Below are 26985 nucleotides of genomic sequence, written 5' to 3'. Positions count from 1 at the left end.
ATGAAGTTCAGTCACATTTACACCCTGGATAACTAGATCCAGATAATGCTCCTAATAAGAGCCTAAAACATGGTATCCAAAAAGTTGTTTTGGAATTTCAGCTGTGTACAGCTGAAAGATGTTTAAAACTGTTGCAGCAATGCATTGGACACAATGAAGCAGCTCTGAAAAGTTATGTAAAAACAAATGAATAATACTGTATGTAGTGAGTTGCTGGAAAAGAGGTGGAAACCCCCATTCTTTTAGCACCAAATCTGTTTTTAATCCCCATAGTCTGGGAAAAGGGGCGCATCAGTTTGTGTGTGTGTGTGTGTGTGTGTGTGTGTGTGTGTGTGTGTGTGTGTGTGTGTGTGTGTGTGTGTGTGTGTGTGTGTGTGTGTGTGTGTGTGTGTGTGTGTGTGTGTGTGTGTGTGTGTGTGTGTCAGCAGGACCAGCACCAGGTGACCCAGTTTGACCTGACCCAGCCAGGTCTCATAAAAGCAGCATTGAGGCCTGGAGGCCCAGAGACACAGCACTGCTTTTGTTGCCCTACCCAAGGTGTATTCCCCCTGGAGGGAGCACGAGGGGGCGGGGGTGTTACTCATTAGAGAGAAAGAAACCATTCCTTGGCCTGGGCACACGTTATTTCATAGTTTATTAGTGGAAATAAAATTGTTTCTTTATTTTGAAGTACGTTTTCAACAACCTCTCTGCCCACTTTTTCTCCCTCCTCCCATGCTGTTTTACCACAGTCTGTTCTCTCTCTTTTTAATCCAGTTTCCAGTATGGCTCTAATTAATAGGACTCTGTTCCCTTCTTACACATGGTCTGCCAGATGCTCGAAACTCCCTCCTATGTTCTTCCTCTCTTTCTTTCTTTTCTTTTGTTTCCTTCTGACTTTTTCCATATTTTTTTTTTGCAGCTTTCGACACTTTATTTTTTCTTCGTCCCAGTCCTTTTGTACATCTGGCTTTCATACTAGTGATTTTGGTCGTTGTATTTGATTGGTTAAAGAGGAACCCGCTGCATCTGTGGTAGGATCCTCCATCCTGTATTTCATTCTTCAAGGTCAATTGCCTCTTTCAGTGGGGCTTGAGGATGTGTGAACGTTATGTGTTTTCCACTGATTACTTGCCCATGAACATGATTAAAGTCGCAGAACATCTGTGTACGCTCACCGCCGCGGCCTACATGTCTACTCTTGTATGTTTCTGTGCTCTGCTTTTAGAGAGTCACGTGTATGCATATGTTTTACAAAATGCAGCCATTCCACACCGTGCATGTAATCCCTTTTTATAATCGCTACACACTTTGTCCAACCTGTGTTTGACATTCTTTAATCGTCAAACACAAAAGTTCTTTGTGAAAATAGTTGCTGGGACTCTCCCTCGCTGGCCCTGACAGAGAAGAAAAACCGCAGCGGAGCCAAGAAGTTACAGCAAATATGTCAGTATGGGAAATATGACTTTAAAAACAACACTGACTGCGCTGACTTTGTGTGTGAATGTGTAATGTGTACTGTTTGTGCATGTGCGTCTGGGAAGGAAGGTTGTAGAGGAATTTTACTCTAATAGTAGTAGCACAGATGCTTGTAGATTAACTGAATTTCATGTCCACCCCATTTATGTCAATGAGGCTGAGAAACACCTCTGACTGTAATGCAATACAATTCAAACAGACTGCACTGACGACCAGGATGGAAAGTTTTTACCTTTATTGTGTTGACATTCTCGAAAACTTTTTTGTCTGCCTATCATATATTTAGATCCCTTCACTTTTTGTATTTTCATTCTATTTGTATCAATCTACATTTAAAATGACAAAGTTAAAATAACTTTGTTAGAAATTGTGCACATTTATACAAATAAAAAAAACACAGTCATTTACAAAAGTCCTCAGAACTGCCTAATTCAGTACTTTGTAGAGGCCCCCTTGGCAGCACTTACAGCTTTTAGTTCAGTTGGTCTCCAGAAATTTTGCACACCTGGATTTGGACAGTTTTATTATTGGCAAATCTTTTGATTGAAGCACCAGTGTATTGTCATTCAGGATTTAGTCTGGAATTTGTCTGGACCACTCAAGGGCACTCAGACTTATCTCAAAGTGACTCCAGCATTGCCTTTTCTGCATCCTTTGGGTCAGTATTGTGCTAAAAAGTCAACGGTTTCTGTCTCCCTAAGAAACCTCATGATGCTTCCACCACCATGTTCCACTGTATGGATGGCATCGGACAGCTAATGAACAGTGCTTGGGGTTCACCAAACATAAACCCCCTCACACACAGACTGTGCAATAAAACCACTGAAAAGAACCCTCATTATGTCACCTTTGCTTTTTCACATTGACCCAATCAAAACCAGCATAATGCCATCTCAGAATGTGCTTTCAAATAGCAAAGGCAAAATAAAGACTAAACAGTTCCGTCTTGAGCAGCTCGTAAAATTGTTTGGAGTTCTACCCAAAGAGTTCTGTGTTGTCTCATCAGACCAATAAATTTTGTCTGCGCTCACAGTCTTTTAATTACTCTTTGGTGATTTCGGAATGGGATGTCATATGCCTCTGATCCACAGTGGCTTTCTGTGTCCATGTAAGCTCCGTTGACACTACAGTACAGCTGTGCTAGTCTGCAGTCGGTCTCTTTTTACAGTTTTTACAGGACCTAGCGGCTGCCTGGTTTGGGCTGTAGCACCGTGTCAGTGAATATTCTTCAAGTGTGTCGAGCATAGTGGGCGGACATAGCACAGGATTTCAGGAAAATTTAGAACTTACCGCTGTGTTTTGGCTCTGTCAGTGGAAATCATGTAGTAATCAAAGCTGCTCCGACATCCTACAGTTACTACTTCAATTACAACCCTGTTAATGATGAATTATAAAGGTGTGAATGCTGGAGAATATCTTCATACATTCTCTCCTAAAAACAAACATTTGTTTCAAACACCATTTGTTTTCCTGGCACAAGCACAGTCGCTTGTAGTGCAGACAGTGAGCACAGTTACACGTTTTTTGGCCGTACACGGATGGGTGAATGACTAAATTCATGTTCTCTTCACCCTCACGGATTCGGACACGAATGCGTAAAACCATGCATTGGCCTTAACAGTGACCAAAGCTCTTTTGGCTTAGGACTCTGGGTGGAATCCTTGTGGTTACAGGTTTCTCCTGTTTCATCAGTCATGATTCCACTGTGCTCCTGGGAAAACTCTGAATGTTAGATATGGGTTAAAATGTGTCATGGGCTGTTCTTTTAACTTGTGCCACCTTCACAGGACTCTTATTTTTGACTCATGCTTTAAACAGTCCAGATTACAACAGTGACGTCACTGATTCTGTGGCCTTTATTTGGCTGATTTCTGGTCACTTTAAACAAAATAACAGAAGTCTATCGTGAAGTCAAACACTTTACCGATGCATCATTTCACACTTTTCAAGACTCAGTCCCATCTCTTTCTTCTCTATACACTCTGCTCTACACACCGCTAATAACTTCCAAAGTGATTAATTAGAATATGATTAGGCATGAATTCATAAAGCACAAGATTCACATCACCTCAATAAATTTAGGAACTAATGTGAGACTAAAAAGTGACATTAACGAGACCCTTGCTGTGATCTATACTTTTTCAAAACCTCATTACAAAGTTTCACAAAGGTCTACATGTTGTGCCCTCTGCTCCACGAGTTTGGGAGAGGTTTGTGGAACTTTTATGATAAAAACCCGGAGAGAGACGAGACACACGTCTTTCCTCCATTTGGCTTTATTCAAAAGAACACGGAGCTCGACAGTGCAAGCGGGAACACAGTGCCAGACAAAAGCAATCGATCATGCATCATCAAACTCGCAATAATCTGTAAATATTGTAAGCTTTGTAAACTCTTAATGTTTTTAATGTAACAATCATGTCCACAAGTTAATTATGAATTACAAATCCCTTTTAACTCGTTTTTAAACTACTCATGAATTCTTCTATCAGCTTTTAAACCTTTGTATAGTTCTGCTTTTTAACCTGTGTGTAATACACTTTTGATTATTTATTTATTTTAAATCGATTTTTTTAACCTGTCACATACACAGAGTTCCTTGGACTCCAAGGCTTAGGTTTTATCCAATGAATTATGAGACCTTATATGCATAGGTGTGTGTCTTAAGCTATTTAAACATAATAATACCAAATTATGTTGTGACTGAATTGTGAATTTTAGTCCACTTTTTTTAAACAAACACATTTCATTGAAGCTCTCGAGATACAAGGTCTGGTTCAAACTGTCTTTTTATTTATTTTTTTAAACAGCAGCCTCTACTGTTTTTGATAAAGCATGTCATTACAGAGTGTGTATACTGTACCAGTATTTGTGTGCTAGTCTTTACAAATGTGTAAATAAAAGGAAATGAGATCAGCTTGTGCATAACAAACAAGTTGCTGGTACATCCTCTGTTGTTACTCAGCATGTGTATCTGCTGATTCGGAGGATTAGTTCAACGTAGGACATTTGTAACTTCATTATTCAGTCACTGTCTCTCTTACCCACCCCGGGTGTTTGATTCCCATGCTGAAGCAGGCCCGAAACAACAAGACATTCTTTGGCCGAGCTCTATTTACCGCAGCTCCACCACAGACAGTTAAGCTCCACCCACTCATGAAATCAATGAAGGGGATGGGAGTCATGGAGGAAGATCAAGGGAGGGGAGCCCTCATTTAACTTTTGGACAGAGTCACGTAGCTACACTGTGACTCCTGAGTGACAGAGAAGTTGAGAAAAGTTGTCAAAAACCTTCAGCAAAGAGGAAGGAAAGTGGATTTTTGTGCTGTGGAGTACAGTGAGATGAATGAATGTGTGCTGGTCTATAAGTGTTAATTGTACCCAGGTCATGGCTGGTGGTTGTCAGGCAGCCGCTGCAGTCAGGCTGGCAGCAGGAACAGAGAGACCCTTTATAGTACAGTTCTGCTGATTGAAATCATATGGTGTTGCCTAAAAAAATTTGCTTTCCTTGACACACAAAAAGCTGGAGAAAATTGCTGTACCCCCCTCTGCTTCTTCTCTGCAAACTCTTTAATACTGCTGTTTTGTTCTTCATCCTCGTTGTCTCATACGTTTGGAGTTTCCTCCTTAGATGCAGGTTTTTGAACTAACTGAAGGTTTTAGGTGACTTCTCGAGGTATAGAACAGATTTTGTTTACAGTACTTAAACCTTTCTCCTTGTCTTCCCTTCTTTGCTACAGTCTGAACCTGGCTGGATCTTGGTCACGTGGATTCTGGTCTTGTTCTCCATCATCAGTACCCCTCTTACCTCATTGCCGGTCAGCAGAGAAGAAGCAGCTGAGAGGGGCTGAATGGCATCAGTTTATTTCAACCTCACCATCGTCCTCTGACCAAGAAGGAAGAAGAGGAAACAGTAAGAGTGTCAGAGACAAGTCGCCTGAACCACCAGCTGCACTTTTCACAATGGCAACCAACAGAGAGCACCAAGTGCGTCACATGACAGGCTTCCCTCGTGCCATGTACCCGTTCACCTTTAACTCCATGCGGAGCCACTCCCCCTTCGACCTGCTGGCCAGTAGTCACCTTTTTGGCCGATTTGGAGCAGATCTTCCCAAAGAGATGGCTGCCCTGTGTGAGTAACCTAAACTGACCTATTAATCTGTCACATCACACGCACATTACTATTATGAAAATGTGTGTTGATAATATTATTTTCAATTTGTTGCATTTCATGGACCAGTCAAATAAATTCTCTTTGCATTCTTTGCAAGTTAGTTGTGTAACAGGAACCTGGGTAACCTCATGTCATTATCTTTAACCATGTCAAAACTACAATGTCGCATTCAGCCTAAATCAGATTCTAGTGTAAATAGTTCATAGTACTGGGAGGTTCAGTGGGGAGGCAAGAAATCCCAATCGTTCCCTCATCTGCCCTTTTTGATCACTGAAGACTCAGTTTTGGGAGAGTTTTCAGGGTCAGTATGAGGTTATAATTAGGCTTTAAAACATCTTCTGAGAAGAGAAGAAGTTTTTTTTCTTTCTTTTTTTCCATGTGGTAAACCAGGCAGATGGCAGCAGTAGCAGCCTGGAAAAACCAGCAAACACAACATGGTCCTTCTTTGTAATTTGCTGCTGTCCATGGAGGGGGAACAAATCTTTACATTAGAACAAATGGAAACAGAAATTTCCCTCAAAAAGGATGGGAGTTTTGGCAGATGAAACACTTTCTCATTTTATGTTGCAAAAGCAGATTTCCCTTTTTGAGTCACAGGGGGCGCTGTTGTACTTCACAGACCGACAGAACTGAACTGTAGTGAGATTCATTTCTAGAGTTTATACAATGACAAAAGACTTGGTGACATTTTGAAAAAAAAAACTTGATTTGAAGGTTGAAGAGCACATCTCCTCTGCTATAATATGTCATTCTTTGAAAAAGTCCTTTACCTTTATCCTTGCATAATTTTCTGTTAAATCTTCTGCTCTTGGCTTCAGAGGTTTTTCTGTTCAAGCCAAAGTGTATGCACTGTAAAAATAATTTTAAAAAAAGCTAACAAAGGCGCTAAAATATACAGAAAAAATACCGAAAAATAACTGAACATACCATCTCATCTCATCTCATCTCATACAGTAATTTTCTATAAATCCTATACATTTTATTGCCCTACTTTCTATGTTTGGCTTTATACTTTACCAGTTCATACCAGTCTTTTTTATTTACAATTTCTTGTTTTTAATGTCAATTTACATCATCCATCTAAATTCACAGTACATTTTTGTACAGTTTAATACATTTTCTGTAGTTCAAAAATATGGAACAATACACACATATGTATTCTGCTAAAATCATATTTATATTTAACTAGGATGAACAACAAATCGTATTACAGTCAGTCTGGCTTGTTTACTCTTCATTATTCTCCAAAGCAACATTGGAAACATTCAACATCAGTATTGACGAGAAAGAGCGACAACAAGAGGAACAAAGGTGGAATTTTGTGTTTTTAAAGATACGTTATTGTTGATATTTCCTCTTTAGACAGGACGCTACCTCAGGTTAATCAAGCACTCTGCTGTACATATGGTGACGTTATCTCCCAAACTAGCCGGTATCCACGTTGTCTGTCTCCAACACTTTACACTGAGACGTGTTCGTGGAGTCTCACAGACCCTGTCAGACTGACATCAGGCTTAGAAATACCTGCTGAACACACCTGTCAATCACAGCGAGTATGTGTGTGTCACTGTGTGCACACACATGATGTGCTCACTGAGCTGTTATCTGCTGATCTCCAGTCGTTTTCTGGAGTCTCTGCCCACAGCAGGGATTTGAGCAGGCTAGTAGCACTCAGCATGTGATTACATCTTTAAAATGTCGCCTCTGGGACGTTTATAGATATACAGCCAGAGATAGAATGATATGAGAGACAGCATTTAATCAGATAGGGGATGATAAGCAGCACTTGAAGCCAAAACTGACTGTCAGGTATGTACACTATATCTACATCTGTCACTTTTGTAAAGTTTATGGTATTTCAATTTTATTTGCTAGTTGTGACAGAAGACAGCAAGATTACAATTTGTAGACTGTGATAAAGCTCTGGAATCAAATGAAGGTCTACAGTTACATAGTAAAAACAGGACACAGCATGTGATTTCTTGGCTTAAAGTAAGAAGACATTAGTTTAAATAGTCAAAAATGTAACCCCAGTTAAACATTTATGTTCTAAATGTTGCCTTTTTTCCTTTTTGCCATAGTGGTTGACGAAACACATTATGCTATTCTGTAGGTTTGGGTCAGCACCAGTGATTCAGCAATTACTGCTCCAGATGTGAAATTGCTGGCTTTAATACATTTATCCCAATATGATTAAAAAGCAAAATTGTGTTACTGCAATCCTAAGATCTAAATCCAATCAAAAGAAAATATTCTTTGATGGAAAATGTTGCACATGATTTCCTTCCAAACAGAATGAGTCTGAATAAATAGAGAAAAATCTGAAGCTAGTTTTCTAATTGACTGTAAACACCAGAATGGTAGCTCTAGTTAATGGGAAGTTAGCTTGCCTGTTTGTTCATTACAGTTTATTCAAAGGACTTATTTGTACCATCTAATCTCATTTCCCACTGTATGCAAACTATTTAACTTTTGTGGAGCAGTTAATGCTGGGACAGAGGGTTAAATAAGAGTGAAACAACACATCTAACATTTCATTTTTGGTTTGCTGTACTCAAGGTCAGCAAGACAGAAAACCATCTTGTCATTGTTGACCTTCAACATTTCGAGGAAATTACTGAAAGAAAAACATTCTCTTCCTTTGTGATGCAAAGTTTATTTTGTAGGACCACAAAAAGTACAAAAGGTTGTTCCAAATGTTGCTGATTTTGTGAGGACAGAGAGAGAGCTTGAGAAGATTTTACTCCAGCATTGTGTCCTCTAAATATTTGTTTGTGTTACAAACAAATCAATGTCTTGAACTCAGAGACATAAAGGTGTTGAAATGTAAATGAAAAGGTTACGCAAAGAAATAGACAGAAAAATTCCAATACTGTAGAACACAAGGTTTTATCACAAAGTGAGAAAGTGAAGTTACAAAGAGTACACCAGATTTGAACTGGCATATAATTAGCTTCTGTTGAAGCGAATCAGTTTTGCTGTAAACATTTGATACTGTGCTGGTGAAACTGGACCTTAATCCTCTGAACCCAAAACAGTTTTTCTGCGTTTTTTGCTCCTCCAGTTCTGCTCATAGTGGACTCATTCTTCACTGCAATATAAAGTCCTGCACCTCAATGGAAACAACACAGTCAAGACTAGAAGTAGAAAGAATTCAAAAATCTATTCTGTGCAGTATGATCCAGTTATATTGCCATCAATCATAAAAGAGGAAAAAAGCATTTTACAAAAAAAAACACAACAACAAAGGGATCAACATGCACAACATTTACATATGTGTGTTGTCAGCGCTGTAGAAAATATTGGCTCCAGGTTTAATAGATCTTTTATGACTTACAGTTATAATTTATCACCACATTCGTCTCCTATCTGATCTGTGCAAACACAGCCTGCAGTTAAACCTAGTTGAGGCGAAAAGCCCCCAAATTTTTGTCATATGACTGCTGGTCACAGGTAGGACATAAATGACTTCACAGTTGTACGCCTGTGTTTTTACTGACTTTTTTTGCAAAGGTAAAATCAAGCGATTTTGGTCAAGGATCCCAATTTTAAGCGTCCATTTGGCTAAGTTTTCCGACAATTGCACACACGAATGATTAGTTCAAGGACAATCAGAAGACTGAAAACATGATGATTCTCACTATTTTAACTGTTTCTTGCTATGGTGTCAAATGGTGTCAATTTTGCAGCTACTTAATGATAACTTGCCTTTCAAACTGCCTGCAGGATTGATCTACTGTTCTGAGGACATAGTGGATTAAAGCTATGTGAATTAGTCTGAACCATTTTGATTGGTTTCTACTACCAGAGCCAGGGCTTTGTGCAAACACCAGATTTCCAGCAAACATAGAGCAGACAACTAACATACACTAGCTTTAAATATAATGGGAGTCATTTAAGGCCTTTCACATCTTATTTTGTTCATCACTATCCTCACAACACAACACAAGAGAGGAGCTGACATATCTATCCAAAGATCTTTGCTATCAAGGAAATGACTTGTCTCTCATTAGAGCAAAGTGAACCAAAGTATACAAAATTACAGTTTAAAAGGGATTTCCAAATTAATTCAAACCAGGTCCTAATCAGCAGGAGCGCATGACTGGACTTTGTGCCCTAATGAGATGAAACTGAAAACATCCCTGGACTTGAAATTAGCGGAAATCCACATCAAAAGCTCCCTGCTGTGTATTCACTCATACATTAAGTTCTCTCTTCTTTTCTCTAATAGTGGAGGGGATCAGGCAAAGCATCCAAGTAATGCTCTTTGGCTGAGTCTTCTCTGCCCAAAGGCTTCCTGGAACTGGAGTAAACATACGATACAATCTTTGGATTTTCACGAGAATAAGAAAATATTTCTCAAGTGTTTTTGGAAGCGATAAATTCCGTCTATTTTCATGACCTCTGCATTAATGTTCAGTATAAATCTAGATTGTTCGCAGTCATGAAAATGTAGAAGTTCTGCTGCAGTGATATCACAGGGAAAAGAAGTGTGTTTTTCCAGAGTGAACACAGTGTCCTTTGGTAATTTCTCTACTAGTAACATCTTGTTCTTTGTAATGTTTTGAGTGAGTGTGCGTGCATGTGTGTGCGTGCATGTGTGTGCGTGCATGTGTGTGTGTGTGCATGTGTGTGTGCGATATTAGTAACTTGAACCTAAAGGCACAGAGTGAGGCTTGTGTGTTTTTCTTTGTGTCTGTCATCACAAGCACTCTGCTGAAGCGCATACACATATAATTTTCCGTGTGTCTGAGCGCACACAGAATCACACACATCTCCACTGCCACTCCGTAGGCTGCACATTCCAACACCCATGAATATCACAAACTGCAGTTTCGCCTCGCATTTGTGACTATATTGGTGCACTCACTGATGACCGCAGAGAGACTTTGTGCAAATAACTGCGCCTGAGCAGGAGGAGCTGCCAGAGGAGAAACAGACAGACAGACAGACAGACAGACAGACAGACAGACAGACAGACAGACAGACAGAGAGAGAGAGGCCATTGTTCACTTCTGTGTGTTTGTGTCAGACATGACGACAGGATGAATAGCTGAAGAACCTGATTGTGAATAGTTGTAATGCGACTCGCTCCTCTTACAAGTTGTGTGTGTGTGTGTGTGTGTGTGTGTGTGTGTGTGTGTGTGTGTGTGTGTGTGTGTGTGTGTGTGTGTGTGAAAGAAGGAGAAAAGCCGGCTGGCTGAGGAGCCCCGTGTTTTAAGTTTCAAAGACGGAGAGCTGCAATTTGCCCAACTAAAGGAGTGGGAGTGAAGCCTATATTTCCTTAAGAGTGAAGGAAAATGAGACAACTTTTTTTCTTTTTTTTTGGCATCCCCCCTCCGCCTTGCATTTGTGTGCTTCTTTCCTCAAAGCAGCAACAGGGGGCAGGGTGCTGCTAGGCAGGGAGGGTAATTGTCTCAAGGTGTGGAGAGAGCTCAGCAGGCTGATATTGTGTAGCTCTGCTCCCTGCAGTGCGTCATTGTAGTGTGCGAGTGTGTGCTTATATGAGCGTGTGGCTGTGTAAGTGAAAAGCAGGTAAAAACAGGGGTAAGTAAGAGAGCGCTGCAAAAAAAAGAGTTATTTTTCGAATAAAACCAACTGCCGAAATGGTGTTTGCTGCCATCCTCCAAATAATCATGAAAAAAATATTTTAAAAATGGATTCAGGGTGTTGGGAGATATATAAACAAAAGGCAGGAGAAAAACAAAGAAAACAGAGAATTGTAACATACAAGAGGAATATGAAGCATATGAAGCCACAGGCAGGACAAGTTGGGAAGTCAGTGTGTGTGTGTGTGTGTGTGTGTGTGTGTGTGTGTGTGTGTGTGTGAAGGGGGTGTTAGAGCCCCAGTGGGGGTTTCTTCCAGAGTTCATCCCTCTTGAACGAGGGAAGGAAAGGGAGGAGGAGAGGGAGGAGGGCGAGTTTGTCTCGTATACAAACTATCCAGACTTCGGGCCAATGTGGTTCGCCTGCAGCGGAGTCGCACTTCAGTGTGACTGAAGTTTCCAATACGCTCCGGGAGGGAGGATAACTGAATCCATTTGAACTGAACTGAAAGAATTCAATTAGATAGCCGCACATGCCAAGACCAAATGGAAAGAGATAAAGAAGAGCTTGAGGAGACACATAAAACTTTGTGCAGCAGGACGGGATTTTCTGCTGAGAAACACAGAATGATGCGCGGACTGAAACCAAATGAAAAAATGTGAATTATTTATTAATTGACCTAATTAGGGCGAACCAATAAGAGCCGATCAAGTTGCAGACAGCTGATAGATTTTTAATAAACTCATTTGAATATATGTCTTTGAAAAAAACAATTATATATTTTTCTTTTAGTTCCGCCTCCTTTTTTTTTGCTTTCTTGTCTTCTTTAAAGCTTCATTTTTATTTTTTATTTTTATTTTTTTTTAGAAATCTATACATATTTGGAATAATTTCTTGATAATTTCCTTGGAGGTCTTCTTGAAAGAACAGTGTAATGAACAATGTAATTTAACATCAATTAGAAAGAGATGTTTCCCTAGAAAAATTCCAATTGATCACTTAGTTGCTGGTTTAGGCCTGAGTGTTTTATTTTGTGCCCAGCAGATCATCTGTGCAAATGTGAAATTAGTCTACACTGTATGATACAGTTCGACATATGAAGAAAAAGGTTTCCTACTTGTAAACAGATAAATGAGTTTGGCAGTTCTTTTTTAATTCCTCGAGCAAAACAAAATGGTTGTAAAACTAAATCCGACCAATTAAAATCTGATGAATTACTTCAAACTTTACTTTTATTATCAAATTCAAAAATTATCAGGGGATGATGGAGAATTATGTCTTTATTGTTTGATTTAATGGATTTCATGTTGTCTTCTCTTTGCATTTTTATAAAAACTTTTAGGAATAATAATAATAGGTAATCGTAAATATCCAATTAAACCAACTCTGGGTTTTATTTTGGGTGTATGTGAGCAGGTGAGTTCCTGCAAAGAAGAGCAGCCAATTACAGTGAAAGCTGAGAAAATTAGCGAATGACACCTTCACTAAATTCCCTCTCACTAGGTTTCGTTCTGCTCCAAACAGACTCTGTGAGGAGGGAGATGCTTCTTTTCTGCCTTGAGGTGGGCAAAGCTGTGCCGTTTGTGAGAGAGACTATTTGTTCCCTGCTGTGATGGAACAAAAAGAACAAGTTGAAGATGAGAATAGGGGAGGCGAGGAGTGTTTGTTTTCATTTGCCGAATATGAAACATGAAGAGGTGAGTTTGAAAACTTGAAGGCGAAAAGAGGGAGGGAGGGAGAGCAGTTTGGTGTGAGGCCAGTCGGAAGGCAGGAGCACACCTCCTCAGGCTGGATGACCCTCCTCTTTCTGCTTCTTCAACCCCACCCCCTTTTTTCCAGGAGTGGGAGAGCGTGCAGATCGCTGGCTGTGACTGTGGTGGAGTGTGAGAGGCCCAGAGAGCCAGAGAGGGGAGCTGAGATCAGTTACAGCAGACAGGGCAGAGCAGGCCAGTGGTGCACAGAGCGGGGAAGCAGTTGGTGTTGTAGAACAGAAATAAGGTGAGAAAAGAGAGTCAGAAAGAAGTGATCCAGGCCTTGTGGAGGACTGAGTCTGGGAGAGACAGAAGAGGCAGCCAGAGGGCAGGGGCGAATACAGACAGACAGACAGAGGACACCTGGACCGAGCAGGGCATTAAGTTACTTTCAGTCCCAGGGAGCTTTTTCTGAGAATATCTGAGAACAATAGCTTTGAGAGGAGCATGTTTGACTGCATGGAGGCTCTGGGTCTGGCCCCTCGGCCCCTCTTTGATGTGTCCAGACAAGGCTCCTGCATGCTGGGTAAGGCCACCCCTTACTTCTCTGGCTTGGACCCCTTTGCCTGGGCCGGGACCAGCAGCGTCCAGTGTGAGTATACAACATATACCGTCCACCCGGCTATGTGTGTGTGTTAATGTGTGTCCTTATCAAAGCCCCAGTTGTGTTATCACGCAGCAGGAAGAGTCGGATTCCTTTTCGATCATATGTGCCAGTTCTCGCCCTGCAGTTTGTTTGTTTATGTGCTCAGTGTGCTTTTGTGATTGTGAGTGAGTGAGTCGGGGAGTGTATTTATACATCACGCCGTTTGTTTTCTTTATGAATGACTTCACATGATTGACAGTCCTCCCAAACAATGCAGGGACTTAACCCGGTGATGTGTCCAGAAAACAACAAGCGCTCAACAGAAACAGCACTGACAGATTGAAGGCAAACGGGCCTTGAAATCACACGGTTACAATTCTGACACACAAAAAAGCCACAGTTAGTTAGAAAACTGGCCACTTACAAAAGATAAACGAAGTTCACCATATGAGCAATCTTTTACTTTGCATTGATTTGTGTTTGCACTGATGCCAAGAAGTTATATTAAACCGAGACGCTATTATTTAAAGATGAATGAAAGATGAGGTATCAATCATTTGACATAAAAACACTCCCTGTTTCCCAACTCGAGACATTCTTTAGCCTCAAAAGACCTGAGTAAGAAAGGCACAGATTGCATCAGGTATTCAGACATACAAGAAAATCTAATCATCCACACAGGAACCGTTACTCAGACAAACACTACAGCGATAAATGAGGAAAAAGTCCCTCTATCTACTAAAAATAATAAGCAGACCTTTTGTTATTGTCATGGAGTCTGTTTTCACACTCTTTGATTACACTTGGCTCAGTGACTTGGAAAATCAAACATTGACTTTATCTGTCTATAGAAACGACCTGCAGAAAGTGTGTTCATGTGTGTCAGATAAAATACGTCTTCTCCTACTTTTCTCCAGTGATTTGGGACGTCCCCGCTGAGCACCTTAAGTCTATTTGTCTTCAGTAATTATTTAGATACCAGTGCATCATAGCCTGTCAGGACCACAGTGCTCACTAATGATGATAGATGAGCAGTCAGGATGACAAACACCACAGCAGGGCCTGTTTCAACTCGCTGTGGAGCTTTGCCAGATGCCAGCCTGAAAGACAAATGTCCACAAATGTTCATTAATCATGCTCTCTTTATATGAAATTTGGCTCTTTCTTCCTTGCCTTTTTTCTAAGCCATGCAGGTTGCAGGTCTTAGTGTCAGCCAAGAAACTGTACGTGCACAGATTTTATTCAAACATGGTAGCAAAAAAACTAAACAAGAGCCTTTTATCCAAATAACCCGTTACCATTAATGTCCAGCAACGTGCAAAAAGGTGTTAGTCATGAGGTGAGTAACACCTTTCATTCTGCAGCTTTATTTCTTTGTCAAGGACATCAGCATTCTTCAACATGAAGGTGATCAGTTTTAAATTCCTCTGCTGAGAAATGGACATTAAGTGATTCACTGATTAACTTATTGATTAATTAAAGGGAATGATCAGATTAGTGTTTTTTTTTCAAGCAAAACCTTTTGCCTTTTGAGCTTCTCCAATGTGAAGGATTTGCTGCTTTCTTCAGTTCTAAGTCACAGTGAAATGAATATTTTGGAGGAGATGTTCAAAGACATCACCTCAGGCTGTTTTCACATTTTCTGTCAATTTGCTTTTTTTTTTTTTTTTGATTTACTAAGAAAATAATTACTTTCAGGTGTATTTATAGAGAAAATCACCCTTTCTATGATCTGATTATTCAAAATGTAACAAATTGTGTGTTTTTCTGGGCCACTTTGCTTATTTTTTTAAAGACCGAGTTCAAATCAAAACCATTAAGCTCATTTATTTAAGATGTTACATTTTCTGTCACTGTAGTTGAAAAATGCACATTATGTTTAAGCAATGGAGTCTAACAATTGCAATTAAAGTACAATCATTGAGAACAAAATCGAGACACTGCCTCCTGTTTGACAATGAAAAATTAGATAATGGCCCTTGTCACTAATATGTGACTAGTTGTGACCCTGACAGGATTGTTTTCTTTATTTCTTGTGTGTAATCTTGTATTTATTGCAGGGAACCCCATTACCTGCTGCAGACTTTTATCTCCTAATCAGAAAGTGAACAACTGATGAATCTACTTTCTGAGAACATGTTGTGTTGGACGTTGTGGCTCTAAATTCCTGAGAGCATTTTGGCCTGACACACACACACACACACACACTGCCTCTCCAGTGTGTGTGTGTGTGTGTGTGTGTGTGTGTGTGTGTGTGTGTGTGTGTGTGTGTGTGTGTGTGTGTGTGTGTGTAAGGGGGGGGGGTCATCTCTTCCTGGTCTTTTTTGTGTGAGGCAGTTCAGCACCTCTTTGCCTTCCTTTGTTTCAACGTCAGGAGGTATTAAAGGCAGCGGTTACGTGCTGAAGTCCGTCTGTCTCTCTGTCACTGCCTCTTGTGCGCCGTGACATTTGTTTTTCTCTTCTTTTGAAGATCTCCCCTCTTTCTTCCAACAGTATGTGTTTTTCCCCCCCAGCAATAATGTGTGTTTATTCTTTGCTCACACATGGATACGTTTACATGCCTCGTGTTGTGTAACCAAGAGCTTCTAATGATTCAATTACAATTACAAAGGCTCAATTAAGACATTAAGGAGTGTGTAGGGGCAGTTTAAAGAGACGAGGCCTGAAAGGAGAGTGGCAGGATGAGGTTGGAATTTGGGATTAAGCCCACTGTTGCCCTTTGTGTCTCGATGTTTCAGGCCTTGAGGGGAAACACTCTTGTCTTCATTCAGTGATAATCTCCTTTTTTTGGGAACCCTCTCTTTAAAATGGGCTCTTCAAAGCTACTTTAACAATGGAGCATCATATCATCACACAGGAAGAGCACAGCTAGCTGGGAGATGCTTTCATAGGCAGTAACTGACAAAGACAGAAGGTTTTATGAAGGATATATGAGATTTTTAAAAACTGGTCGGTATTGCATTTGTTGGACAAAAAAGGTTTACATCATTGTTTTGATTGTATACACAGCGGCGTCTTTAATACAGTTTAGTAATGTGTGTCACTGGGTAAAGGTGTGTGCTTGTCCTCTTGATGCCAACAGGCTCTTTTTTAAGGTTCAGGGTGTACGCATGTGTTTGTGTGTGAAGGCAGAGTATTATTTAATGAAACAGCTTTTCCATCACTGCATGCTCAAAGTATTTAATAACAACCAGAACATGTGAATATGAAGGCATGTTAAGTTATTGGGTGCTGCTGAAAATTTTATGACTTGAACAAACAAGCTAAACACTGTTTTGATATATTCAGGTACTTTCAGCAGTGGCGGTGGTAGAACAAAAATAAAGGTTTCACATTATTTTGTTGGTAAACCAATTTGCATTAAAATCTTTCTGGATTCATCAAAACACAAAAATGAACAACATGAAGTGTTTTCATTTTCCTTTTGTTTACAGCCAGACATCCCTCTCTCTGGTCAAATAAAATTATCAGAGAAAATACCACGACCGACTATTTAGTTATCTTGAATCATGCAGACCAAATTATAACTCGTATCTGGTTATTCACAGTATTTATGCTATAGTTCCATGTAATCATCCTGCATTTCTCTTTGACTGTGACACCTATAGACTGGTCAGAACGCACACATGGCAAATACATTATCTGTGGTTGCACAATAGATCTAATTTAGTTAAATTAACCTTTTTAATATGACAGGAAGAGCATATTTTTGCAATTGAAGCTGTTCTATAAAATCTGCAGGGGCAGATGCCCCTGATTAGTGATTGTTCTCGAGTGAAAGTGATTCAAACCAACATCTTGTGAGTCGTGTTCCAGCTTGTCTCTGATTTTGGCGTCACAGCTCAAAGCCCAGTTTTCGCCACATTAACTTTCACAGAGTTTGTTCTTTTGATGATTCTGATTTATTGATGCGCCCTACAGTTTTCTCTAATCCCTTGCATTGCCACTGCCAAATGTGAATCACTTTTAGCAATAATTTAATAAAGAGCTGCTTTAAGTCGCTTTCAAAATGTAATCTTTCAAACAAGGTACAAGATTGGTTCACACTGTCATCAAGCCATGCAGCAGTGATATCTTTATTTTCTCATGACAAAGTGCATTTTTAAAGTATTTAAAATCTTACCACATATTACCACAGTGCCTGATGTCTGGTCATGTCTGCTCTTGACCTTTACACACCCAGGATTTTCTGCCAAAAAAACACTGAGTTTGGCAGAAGATGTGTTTGTGATGTTATGTTGAACCCCAGTATTGGCTATATGGACTCTGTAATATCAAAATAGGGGGAAAAATATAAAGCTGGGTTTATTGGGAGTTATAAAAAAAAAAGAAAGGGACAAAAGGGACAAACCTAAATTTAACAACCTGTCCCATAAATGCAGCCTCCCCCACACACTGCAGACAAAGACCAACTCCTTGACCATGAAAAACAATATTCCATGACAGTGATTTTCCAGGTTTTTAAACTTTGTTTGGCATTACGGTCACATTATCATGAATTCTGCTCTTTTGCCGCATATTTCCACTGTGCATCCCACATTGCAAAACTCAACTGTGAAGGGGTTTGGTGTCTGGGGCTTTTTTCCAGGTTTTCTGTTTTTGTAACCAAGCTTGTGCAAATGTGTGTGTGTGTGTGCCTTTGTGCACTGCTGTGTTTGTGTGTCCCTGCCTCCTTTTTAAGTGTTTGGTGCTGTTTTTATGGAGCCATCTCCTGGACAGTAGCCTGGTTTTCACAGCCTTTCCTTTAAAAGGCGCTGCCAATGACAGGAAGGGCTCCTCCTTCTGCCAGGGCAGGAAGGCAGGAGAGGACAGAGGGGGGAAGAGGGTTATTAGCCAGGGTTGAGTTTGGGGGAGGGATGGGGAGGGTGGAGGGAACACTGGTATTGAACTTAAAACAGCTGATGAAAGGGATTGTCACTCAGATCTCCCCCATCTCCTCCCTGCTGTCGTGGTAATTACTTGCTCAGCATATTTGAGGTTGAAACTCTGCCCCGCTGTTTATTTTCTCGTAATACAGGAACTTTGAGGGTGACACATACATATTATGATGTAAATCTGAGTCAAAATATATTTCAGTTGCCCCTTTGAAATGGACTTAAACAAGGCTTCCTTGTGTTACAGCCATATAATAATGAAGCACATTTACCCCAGCGTTTCCTGCCCCTCGCTCCATGTTTCTGAGTGTTGTTGCACTCAGAATCACACAGAAACCCATCACACACTGTCCAACTGGCCAGTACAGCGGCCCACACACACATATTCACATGTGCACGCACATTCCACAGCATGCTGCCGAACATTTCATGAGGCGAGACGTTCTGCAAAAGCTGAATTTGCCGTCAAAATTAATCTATATTCGAAAAAAATGTGAATCTAACAGGCATTTCTTTTGTCTGGCTAATCTTTATGTATTTTAATACAATCGTATGTGTCAGTGCTATTTGATTGTATTTCACAGAATTCTGATTGGGCTCCAAAAGAAGCAATAAGTGAGGATGTGTCACAGATACAGTTTATTAGGCTCTTTGTTACAGTCTTTAGCTGTATCTTCCACTACTTCTCCTCACTGTGAGACTCAGAGGAGCCTCCAGGCCAAAGTCTAGTTCAATAAGATGTGCGATGTTGGCAGGTTGAGCCAGGCTGCCGGTCCTATAGGCCATGTGTCACACTGTTTAGTCCACACAGACGCTCCGTGAGGAATGGAGGAACACCTTCAACCAGTCTTTGTGTGTGTTTCTGGACTGTGTGCACATTCAGGCTGTAAAACAGATACTGCTGCAAGCGTGAAGGCAGGAATTATCAGCCACTGTGTTTTCATTCTCATATACTTGTTAATACCAAATGGCAGATCAGTTCTGTGCAGCTGAAACATCAGCTTTGTCACAGTAAAATATCTGTGCTGGATGCCAAATGGACAGCTGGGCATCTGCTCTGGCAGAAAGGGAAGCTGTGTCCTAAATCTATACCACAAATTAATTCTAAGCATTTTGCAGTATCTCCTAAAAAACACAGAGAATTCAGAGTAAAAACACTAGATTTTTTGTATCTCTTATCTGTTATTATAAAATCAGTTCAGTGAAACAGCTAAAACACCTTTTCAGCTTTGTCGTTGGTGTATTTGCAATATTTGTTGCCGTTAGAAAAGATTTTCACTCTTCTCGGGAGCAGTATCTCAGCTCCTGCAGAGCTTTGACTCTCAGGCATCAGAGCTGATAAGGAAGGTGTCTGCTTTCGGAGGGGCATCTGTTGTCTAAACAGGGATGTGCTGATCTGACAACAAACGCTGAGGAAATGTGAGAGGAGGAAGATGAAAAAGACACATGGAAGCAAGATGGGTATATGAAGTGAAGTAGCACACAGGAATATTGCTATGTGGTGACGCAGTTGATAGGAAGAGAATTTTATTTTGGAGTTAAACTCTAAGTAGATGGAGTTTAGTATTATTTAAAGCCCTGCAAGTAGATGATGAAATGAGTCGGATGACAGGTTATATTTATAGTTTTGATTGCATGTGAAGCGCTTGTGCAGAGGAGCTGCATCAGGTTGGCTGATTCACACGAGTCCATGTCGTCTGTTCGGCGTCCAATAGCGGCGCGCTGATTGATGTTGTGACACACTGAGGGGTGAGATGTAGGTTAAGAAGAGAGAGGTATTTTTTTCAAGCCCAGGCTCTGAGGCTGAGCTCAGTTCAGGGTGATGACAGCTGCTGACAGTTTTTGGCTCCTCTCCCTCTTTCTCCACACCAGGTAAAGTCCCCTCCTCCATCCTCCTCGCTCTCTCTCCTGCCTTCAAGCCCAGCGTCTCTCGCCCTGTCTCCCTCCGTCAGGTTCCTCTGAGTCACGTCCCTCCTCACCAGCTCTCACCACCCTCAGACACTGTCAGTCACTACCTCTCTCCTGGCGCCAGATGCAGCTTCTCCGTTTCAATGGGAGCTATTTTTCCATTTGTTCTCTCAGGGACACTTTTACATTGTCAGTGTTACTATATAAACAGAAAACAGTGATCAGGTTACAGTGCCACTCATTCAGCTCCAAACTCCTTCACCTCCACCTCCCACACTTCAGCTCCTAATGCCCCAAAACTGAATGCATCACACTATTTACTGCTCACCCAGCAGCTCTTTGTTTATTCATAAACTCGTGCATGAAACATGATACATTTTCCAACATCTGTCATCACACCTACTGTTTCTGAAGATTGCATAATATTTGCAGCATTTTCTGATAAGAGTAGAACAAACAGGCAGAAATGAAAATCTCATAATCAGGTTGTTTGATCCGTTTGACCAGAGACATCATAGTTTACCATCTTTTTTCCATTTTGATTAATCTGCAGATTACTTTCTTAATCCATGATTAATTTGTCATAAAGTGTGAGAAAACAGGGAAATATGCCTGTCAGAATTTCCTGTAGGCCAAGCTGCTCTCTTTTAATATCATATTTAATTTCCAAAACACACTGATATGAGATTTAATATCACACAAGACAATGAAAAGCACCATATCCACACAAGCAAGATGCTGGAAGCTTGTATGTTGGTACGTTGTTCAGTCACGCAACACATAAACTTCATCACTCTCAATGCTCTTTCAATGTTATGCAGCAGTGGTTGTTTCATTCTTTCCTTTCATTTGTTGTTGGATAATAATGGTGTCCCAGTATAGAGGAAATCTTGCATTTTATTCAAAATATAACAAATGTTTGGTCATAAATGATGTGGAATCGGGGAATGTTTGGCACTTCCCTAGAAAAACATAACCCTCTGAATCTCAAAGCCTGCTTTAAAAAAATGCCAAAAACTCTATCATTTCTCAAAGCCAGAAACAGCAAATACAGAAATAATCATAGGATTTCCAACTTCGAGAAGATCCTTAACTCTAGGACTCCAATTTAAAAAACATAACTTAATCTCCATGCATCAAAATCATCTTTTTCTACGTCTTATTAACAAAAAAATAGGTTTCAAATAACTTGATTCTGTAAAAAAAAAAAAAAAAACCTGAAGCCTTTTGTGTGATTATAAAGTCATTAGTGACTCAGCTACAACTAACAGTCATGTAAGAAAAATTCAGGGACTTTTCAGCTAAACTGAAGTGCAGGTTGCATTTACACAGAGCAAACAGGAGCATGTCTGAAAGAAAACAAACAAAAAATGTAAACAGTTAAAAATGTATGGAAAGATGAAAAAGAAAAAATACATATATTTTATACATTTTTTGTGTAAAATTTCTGATTTATAGCATTATAACTGGATTTTATAAAATTAGTCCACAGTGTATAAAAATGTGACAGGAGCAAAAAAGACTAGAAGATTATTGGGATTCAGAGAGCTAAACAAGTGATCAGTTATCAATATAGCTGCTGATCAACTAATTACTTCTTCCATATCAAAATCCAAGTATTTTCCATTTTCACAAGTGAGCTGACTGACACTACTTATACTGTTGTAAACATGTTTTCTAAAATCCTTTGTGGTAAATAATGCAGTAAGACCAAAAAAACATTGAGTAATTTATGAGAAACCCTCCTTTGTTCTGGCTTTCTGTCACACAGTGCACACATAACTTACCGCTACATTCATTTATTTATTTCAAGTCAAAACAAAGCAGTCCACACCACTAAATAATTCCAGTTAAACAACACATGAGTCAACTGAATACCGGCTTCACCGCTTGTTAGTCATTGTTTAAATGTGGGGAACAGAAAGGAACTTTTTAATGTTCTGTCAGCACAACAGGTCTGAGTTATATTGTTTGAAGAAGGCTTGAAATCTAAATTCGCTGCGAGCACATTAAAAATTACAAGAATATTGTTAAAGTGCACCCTGGGACTGAAAAGCAACAGAAATGTTTGAATTTATGCACATATGTCACGAGAGGAGTAATGGGTGGGAGTGTAGCGATCCCAATTGCTGTGTTTTGTGTTTCCACTTCAGATTATGCTCAATAACAGTTCCCCCACTGACTCACACTTCTATTAAAATGTGTCAAAACCAGTTAGCTTCATGCAAAATATGTCAAAGTAAGTCAAGTAGAGGTTTTAATGTTACATCACTCTTTGTCAGCTGATAAAAAAACATCATTTATTTGAATTTATTTGCTTCAAATTGGGTTTAATTAATCAGTCCAAAATTAGTGGTGCTCTCTATTGATTGATTAGCCAACCAGCCGATTAGTTTGTGCAGCCATGATTAGATGAACGTAGTGTTGCATCATGTGACCACATCTCTGAATCTTAAAGCAGGCTGCTGGTCTTGTAGTTAGCAATGGCCTTCTTCAGTCAAGGTCAAAGTTAAATAGTCAGGATTTTATTTAACCTCTCGGCCACTGGGAAGTTTTTGTCCTCGGACTCACCTCCTTCTTGCCCTTTCTTTCTCTTTTTATTTTTCCCCTCTCTGTTTTTATTAGATTATTCCTTTGTGCCTTTGCCTCTCTGTTTTTTGAAACCTTACCAGTCTTGTTAATGACAAGCTGCGGGTTCAGGTTGGGGTTGATGTGGTGGGGTGAGGGCCACATTTGGTTCAGTCCTGTGCTATCCATTGAAGGTGACAGGAGGGGCTGTGACTTTGGGTTTTTGACCCCAGATTCTTTATTTTTACTAGGAAGGGATCCAAGGATGGAGCTGTTGATGTGAATAGCTGCCCAAGGTGACTGGATCCCAATAAAGAGTCCGTCACCCTGGCCGGGGGCCTCCTTCCCATCCGAGACACAACCTTTATAGGGCTGCTTATGAGCCTGGGCAACTATTAAACCCTGTCCAGCCTGCACTGAGGAATTTAGGGCCAGGAAACAAGGGAGTGGGGGTGGGAATGGGCAAAGGGAGGTGAAGTTGGGGTGACTGAAGGTGAAAGTTGAAAGGCACGTTCGAAGGAATCTGGTTGTTCTTTAGTCATCACCTTTAAATGTGTACCAGGCGTGTTGTAGTTTTACTCTCTATTCTGAGGAGCTGCAGTTTTAAACAGCTGGATGAACTTGTGAGTTTTTTGTTTTTTTACATTGTTTGTTTTTAGCCGTTTTCATTAGCAGGCAGTCAAATGACTTTGCCTGTGGCCAGCATATGGCGTTATACAGTGTGCCATTTTCTTTAGCGAGACAGTGAGAAGGAGCAGAGGGGAGACAGACGAGTCTCATAAACATCCCACCTCTGTTTGTTCACATGGGGCTCGAGCTATATGGGCAGGTCTGGTTGGACGGCCTTTCAAATAAAAATGTGAGCATGTGTGCAGGCAGGCACACACACAAAAATTCAGATGTCAGTCAAAAAGTCAACAGAGGTATCTCGCTCCCCCCACTCACCAGTAAATGGAGAAGCCAATCAAATCTCAGCTGCCAATCAGCATTTTATCAGCAGAGCCATCTGGCCATCAGCTAATTGTGTCTCTTTTAAGTCCCTGTCAATCAGCAGCATCCCCCCTCCCCTCCTTTTTCTCTTAAAAATGTCTGCCTTTGAGCTTGCCTTCTGGCTCCAAGGGGTGGCCTGCATGGGTCTGGGGGGTTGTTTGTTGACCACCATCTCTTAATCAGTAGTTGTATTAGCTTTCAGCATAGTTTCAATGCTCGAATACAAAACTTAAATGCGTTTTTCCTTCTCCTTCTGCAGCGGTGGAGACCCAGAGCACCAGCTCAGAGGAGATGGTGCCCAGCTCTCCTTCTCCTCCTCCACCCCCTCGGGTCTACAAGCCGTGCTTTGTGTGCCAGGACAAGTCATCTGGTTATCACTATGGAGTGAGCTCCTGTGAGGGCTGCAAGGTGAGTGGAGCCAGAGGTACACGCACAGTTTACAGGACATGTATAAAGGGAACAGTTGAGGTCCACTGAGAAGAAAGTCAGATAAGTGAGAACCTTATGTTCACCCAGAGTCTGGCAGATGTGCATGGAAGCATAGCTGCAATGTGATGTTGTTTAGCTGCCCTCTAGTGCATCACTGCGTCTACTGCATATTATAAATATAGCAACTAAATCCATGTGAATGTGACCAACGAATTGGACTGTAGAAGTCAAATAAGACTGTTCTAAAAGTAGAATTAGCGCTTAAAATGAAATGGAAAAGAACCCAGCATACAAATCCTTTCTGTTCCGGCTTCATACAGACACTAATACGTTATTGTTGACTGTTAAATGCATCTCCTCTTTCCCAAAAACCCCACAAAGGACTGAGGACCCTTGCAGCTAAAGTACAATACCCCCCACCCTGCACTATTTGCACACACTACCTCGTGTTTAATAGCTGATTTTGTATTTTACTATATACAGCGCAAGCTCTCGCAGTGGAATTTTATTTTTATTCATGTTTTTACACAGTGCATTCTTATTGTTTTCTTTTATTTCTGCTACATTTTATTTTTTGTAATGACTTTATTTTTTTCATGGACTTCCAAAGAGCTGCTAAACTGCCTTTTGTTGTTTTTCAACTATGAAAATAAAGATCTATTCTACTCTGTTAAAGGAACATTGAAATACGACAAGATAAATCTTTAACAATCCCAAAGAAAACTCTTGGAAAAATGATGTCTTGTTGTTCCTCTCCGTGGAAATTTTTGATAAAAAGCAAAAGATTTATACGATCTGAAGATAAACAAGAGTCGATATTTTGGTAATTATTGATGCCTTTTCACTTACTTACTCCGAGTTACATATGGAGAGCTCTGACCACCATCATATTTCTTTGTTGCTTTAGAATCTCAGCACAGAGAGTGGAAACAGGTTGTTTTTTGCTAACATAACACAGCTGTCTGCATCTCTAAAGCTGGACCAGATTAGCTCTTTCACTCTTTCCAGTCCTTTTGTTGAGCTAAAAAAATGGATTAGTGTGATATCTGAAAATGATAATATTATCAGAGAGCTTAAGAAAAACTTTTAGAGTGTCGTATTTCTTTCTCTGTAGCAGTGTACAAGGCATTTTCTGTTATCTGCCTCAGGGATTTTTCCGGCGCAGCATCCAAAAGAATATGGTGTACACCTGCCACCGAGACAAGAACTGCCAGATCAACAAAGTGACCCGCAACCGCTGCCAGTACTGTCGGCTGCAGAAGTGCTTTGAGGTTGGAATGTCCAAAGAAGGTCAGTGTCTTCAAGTTAGTAGCACATGGAGAGTTGTTTTTTTTAAATTTGAAAGTGGAATTAAATGTTGATCCTGTGTTTCATCTGTAGCGGTGCGCAATGACAGGAACAAAAAGAAGAAGGATGTGAAGGAGGAGGTGGTGCTGCCAGAGAACTATGAGCTTAGTGGAGAACTGGAGGAGCTGGTTAACAAAGTCAGCAAAGCGCACCAAGAGACCTTCCCGTCTCTGTGCCAACTAGGAAAATACACCACAGTGAGTTTTTCTTCGTAAACTTGCGTCCACTTCCAATTACTCACACTCCACTGAAGCTCACGCTTTGCAGGAAGGACAATCACAGTATAAACCCTGCACAGTCACACACACACCAAAGTGTCCCTCTTTCTCTCTCCCAGAATTCAAGTGCTGACCACAGAGTACAGCTGGACTTGGGCCTGTGGGATAAGTTCAGTGAGCTCTCCACTAAGTGCATTATAAAGATTGTGGAGTTTGCCAAGCGGCTACCAGGCTTCACTACGCTCACCATCGCTGACCAGATCACCCTCCTCAAATCTGCATGTCTGGACATCCTGGTACTAGCTTCATGCTCCTGTTACTTCTCTTCTTTAACCTGCAGCTCCTCACCTCCCTAACGCCTGTTCATCTGTCACGCTGCTTCATACAATACGAAACTGTGCTACCGAACAGCTGCCATTTTCTTCGGAACTTTATCTGAAAATTTACGAGCTGTTCAATTTCTCTTTTGTCTCGACTTTCTCATTTTCTTTCCCCTGAGTAGATGCTGAGGATATGCACCCGCTACACGCCAGAACAGGACACAATGACCTTCTCAGATGGCCTGACTCTTAACAGGACCCAGATGCACAATGCTGGCTTTGGCCCCCTCACAGACCTGGTGTTTGCCTTCGCCGGTCAGCTGCTGCCTTTGGAGATGGACGATACAGAGACGGGGCTCCTCAGTGCCATTTGTCTCATCTGTGGAGGTGAGTCTGGCTGACTGTTCTGCACCTGTTCATCTCCACCTGTAGTCAAGGGGACAAAATATGTTCATAGTTTAGTAACCAGCCACTAGTATGAAGCCTGTAAAATTTTTATTTTGCTTCATGGTTTTGCAATTCTCTCTCTATCATCTTGTCAGCTGTTTGTTAATTTCCTCTCTATATTGGTACATCTGCTTTGCTCACCCAGATCGAATGGACTTGGAAGAGCCGGAGAAAGTAGACAAGCTGCAGGAACCGCTGCTAGAGGCGCTGAAGATCTACACTCGCCGCAGACGCCCAAACAAGCCTCACATGTTTCCCCGCATGCTGATGAAAGTCACAGACCTTCGAGGAATCAGCACTAAAGGTCAGCGGATTTTTTTCCACAATTTCGGAGTAGGTCTCAGTATCAGACCGCAGTTCTTGTGTTA

At 40.7% G+C, this 26985-nt stretch overlaps 1 protein-coding gene and 1 pseudogene across 3 annotated transcripts in view; one reads left to right on the top strand and one right to left on the bottom strand.

Moving 5' to 3' along the window:
- The window catches only part of LOC111587630 (retinoic acid receptor gamma-A-like), a 38455-nt gene that overhangs the window by 7895 nt on the left and 3575 nt on the right, over positions 1 to 26985 (top strand). For 2 of the 3 annotated variants that reach the window (XM_035942667.2, XM_023297659.3), the window contains 7 exons: positions 5199 to 5590; positions 24116 to 24264; positions 25434 to 25575; positions 25666 to 25829; positions 25970 to 26146; positions 26353 to 26557; positions 26763 to 26921. In XM_035942667.2, the coding sequence (XP_035798560.1) occupies positions 5199 to 5590; positions 24116 to 24264; positions 25434 to 25575; positions 25666 to 25829; positions 25970 to 26146; positions 26353 to 26557; positions 26763 to 26921 (1388 nt within the window). Of the gene's footprint in view, positions 1 to 5198; positions 5591 to 13048; positions 13523 to 24115; positions 24265 to 25433; positions 25576 to 25665; positions 25830 to 25969; positions 26147 to 26352; positions 26558 to 26762; positions 26922 to 26985 lie in introns of those variants that run through there. The other variant, XM_023297660.3, reaches the window with a different exon arrangement.
- LOC111587650 (U5 spliceosomal RNA) lies at positions 24993 to 25098 on the bottom strand (annotated as a pseudogene).

The sequence above is a fragment of the Amphiprion ocellaris genome, chromosome 5 (genome assembly GCF_022539595.1).
Source record: "Amphiprion ocellaris isolate individual 3 ecotype Okinawa chromosome 5, ASM2253959v1, whole genome shotgun sequence".
NCBI classification, from domain to species: Eukaryota; Metazoa; Chordata; class Actinopteri; family Pomacentridae; genus Amphiprion; species Amphiprion ocellaris.
The sequence above is the reverse complement of the archived record's forward strand: the minus strand, read 5'-3'. Positions and strand labels throughout refer to the sequence as shown.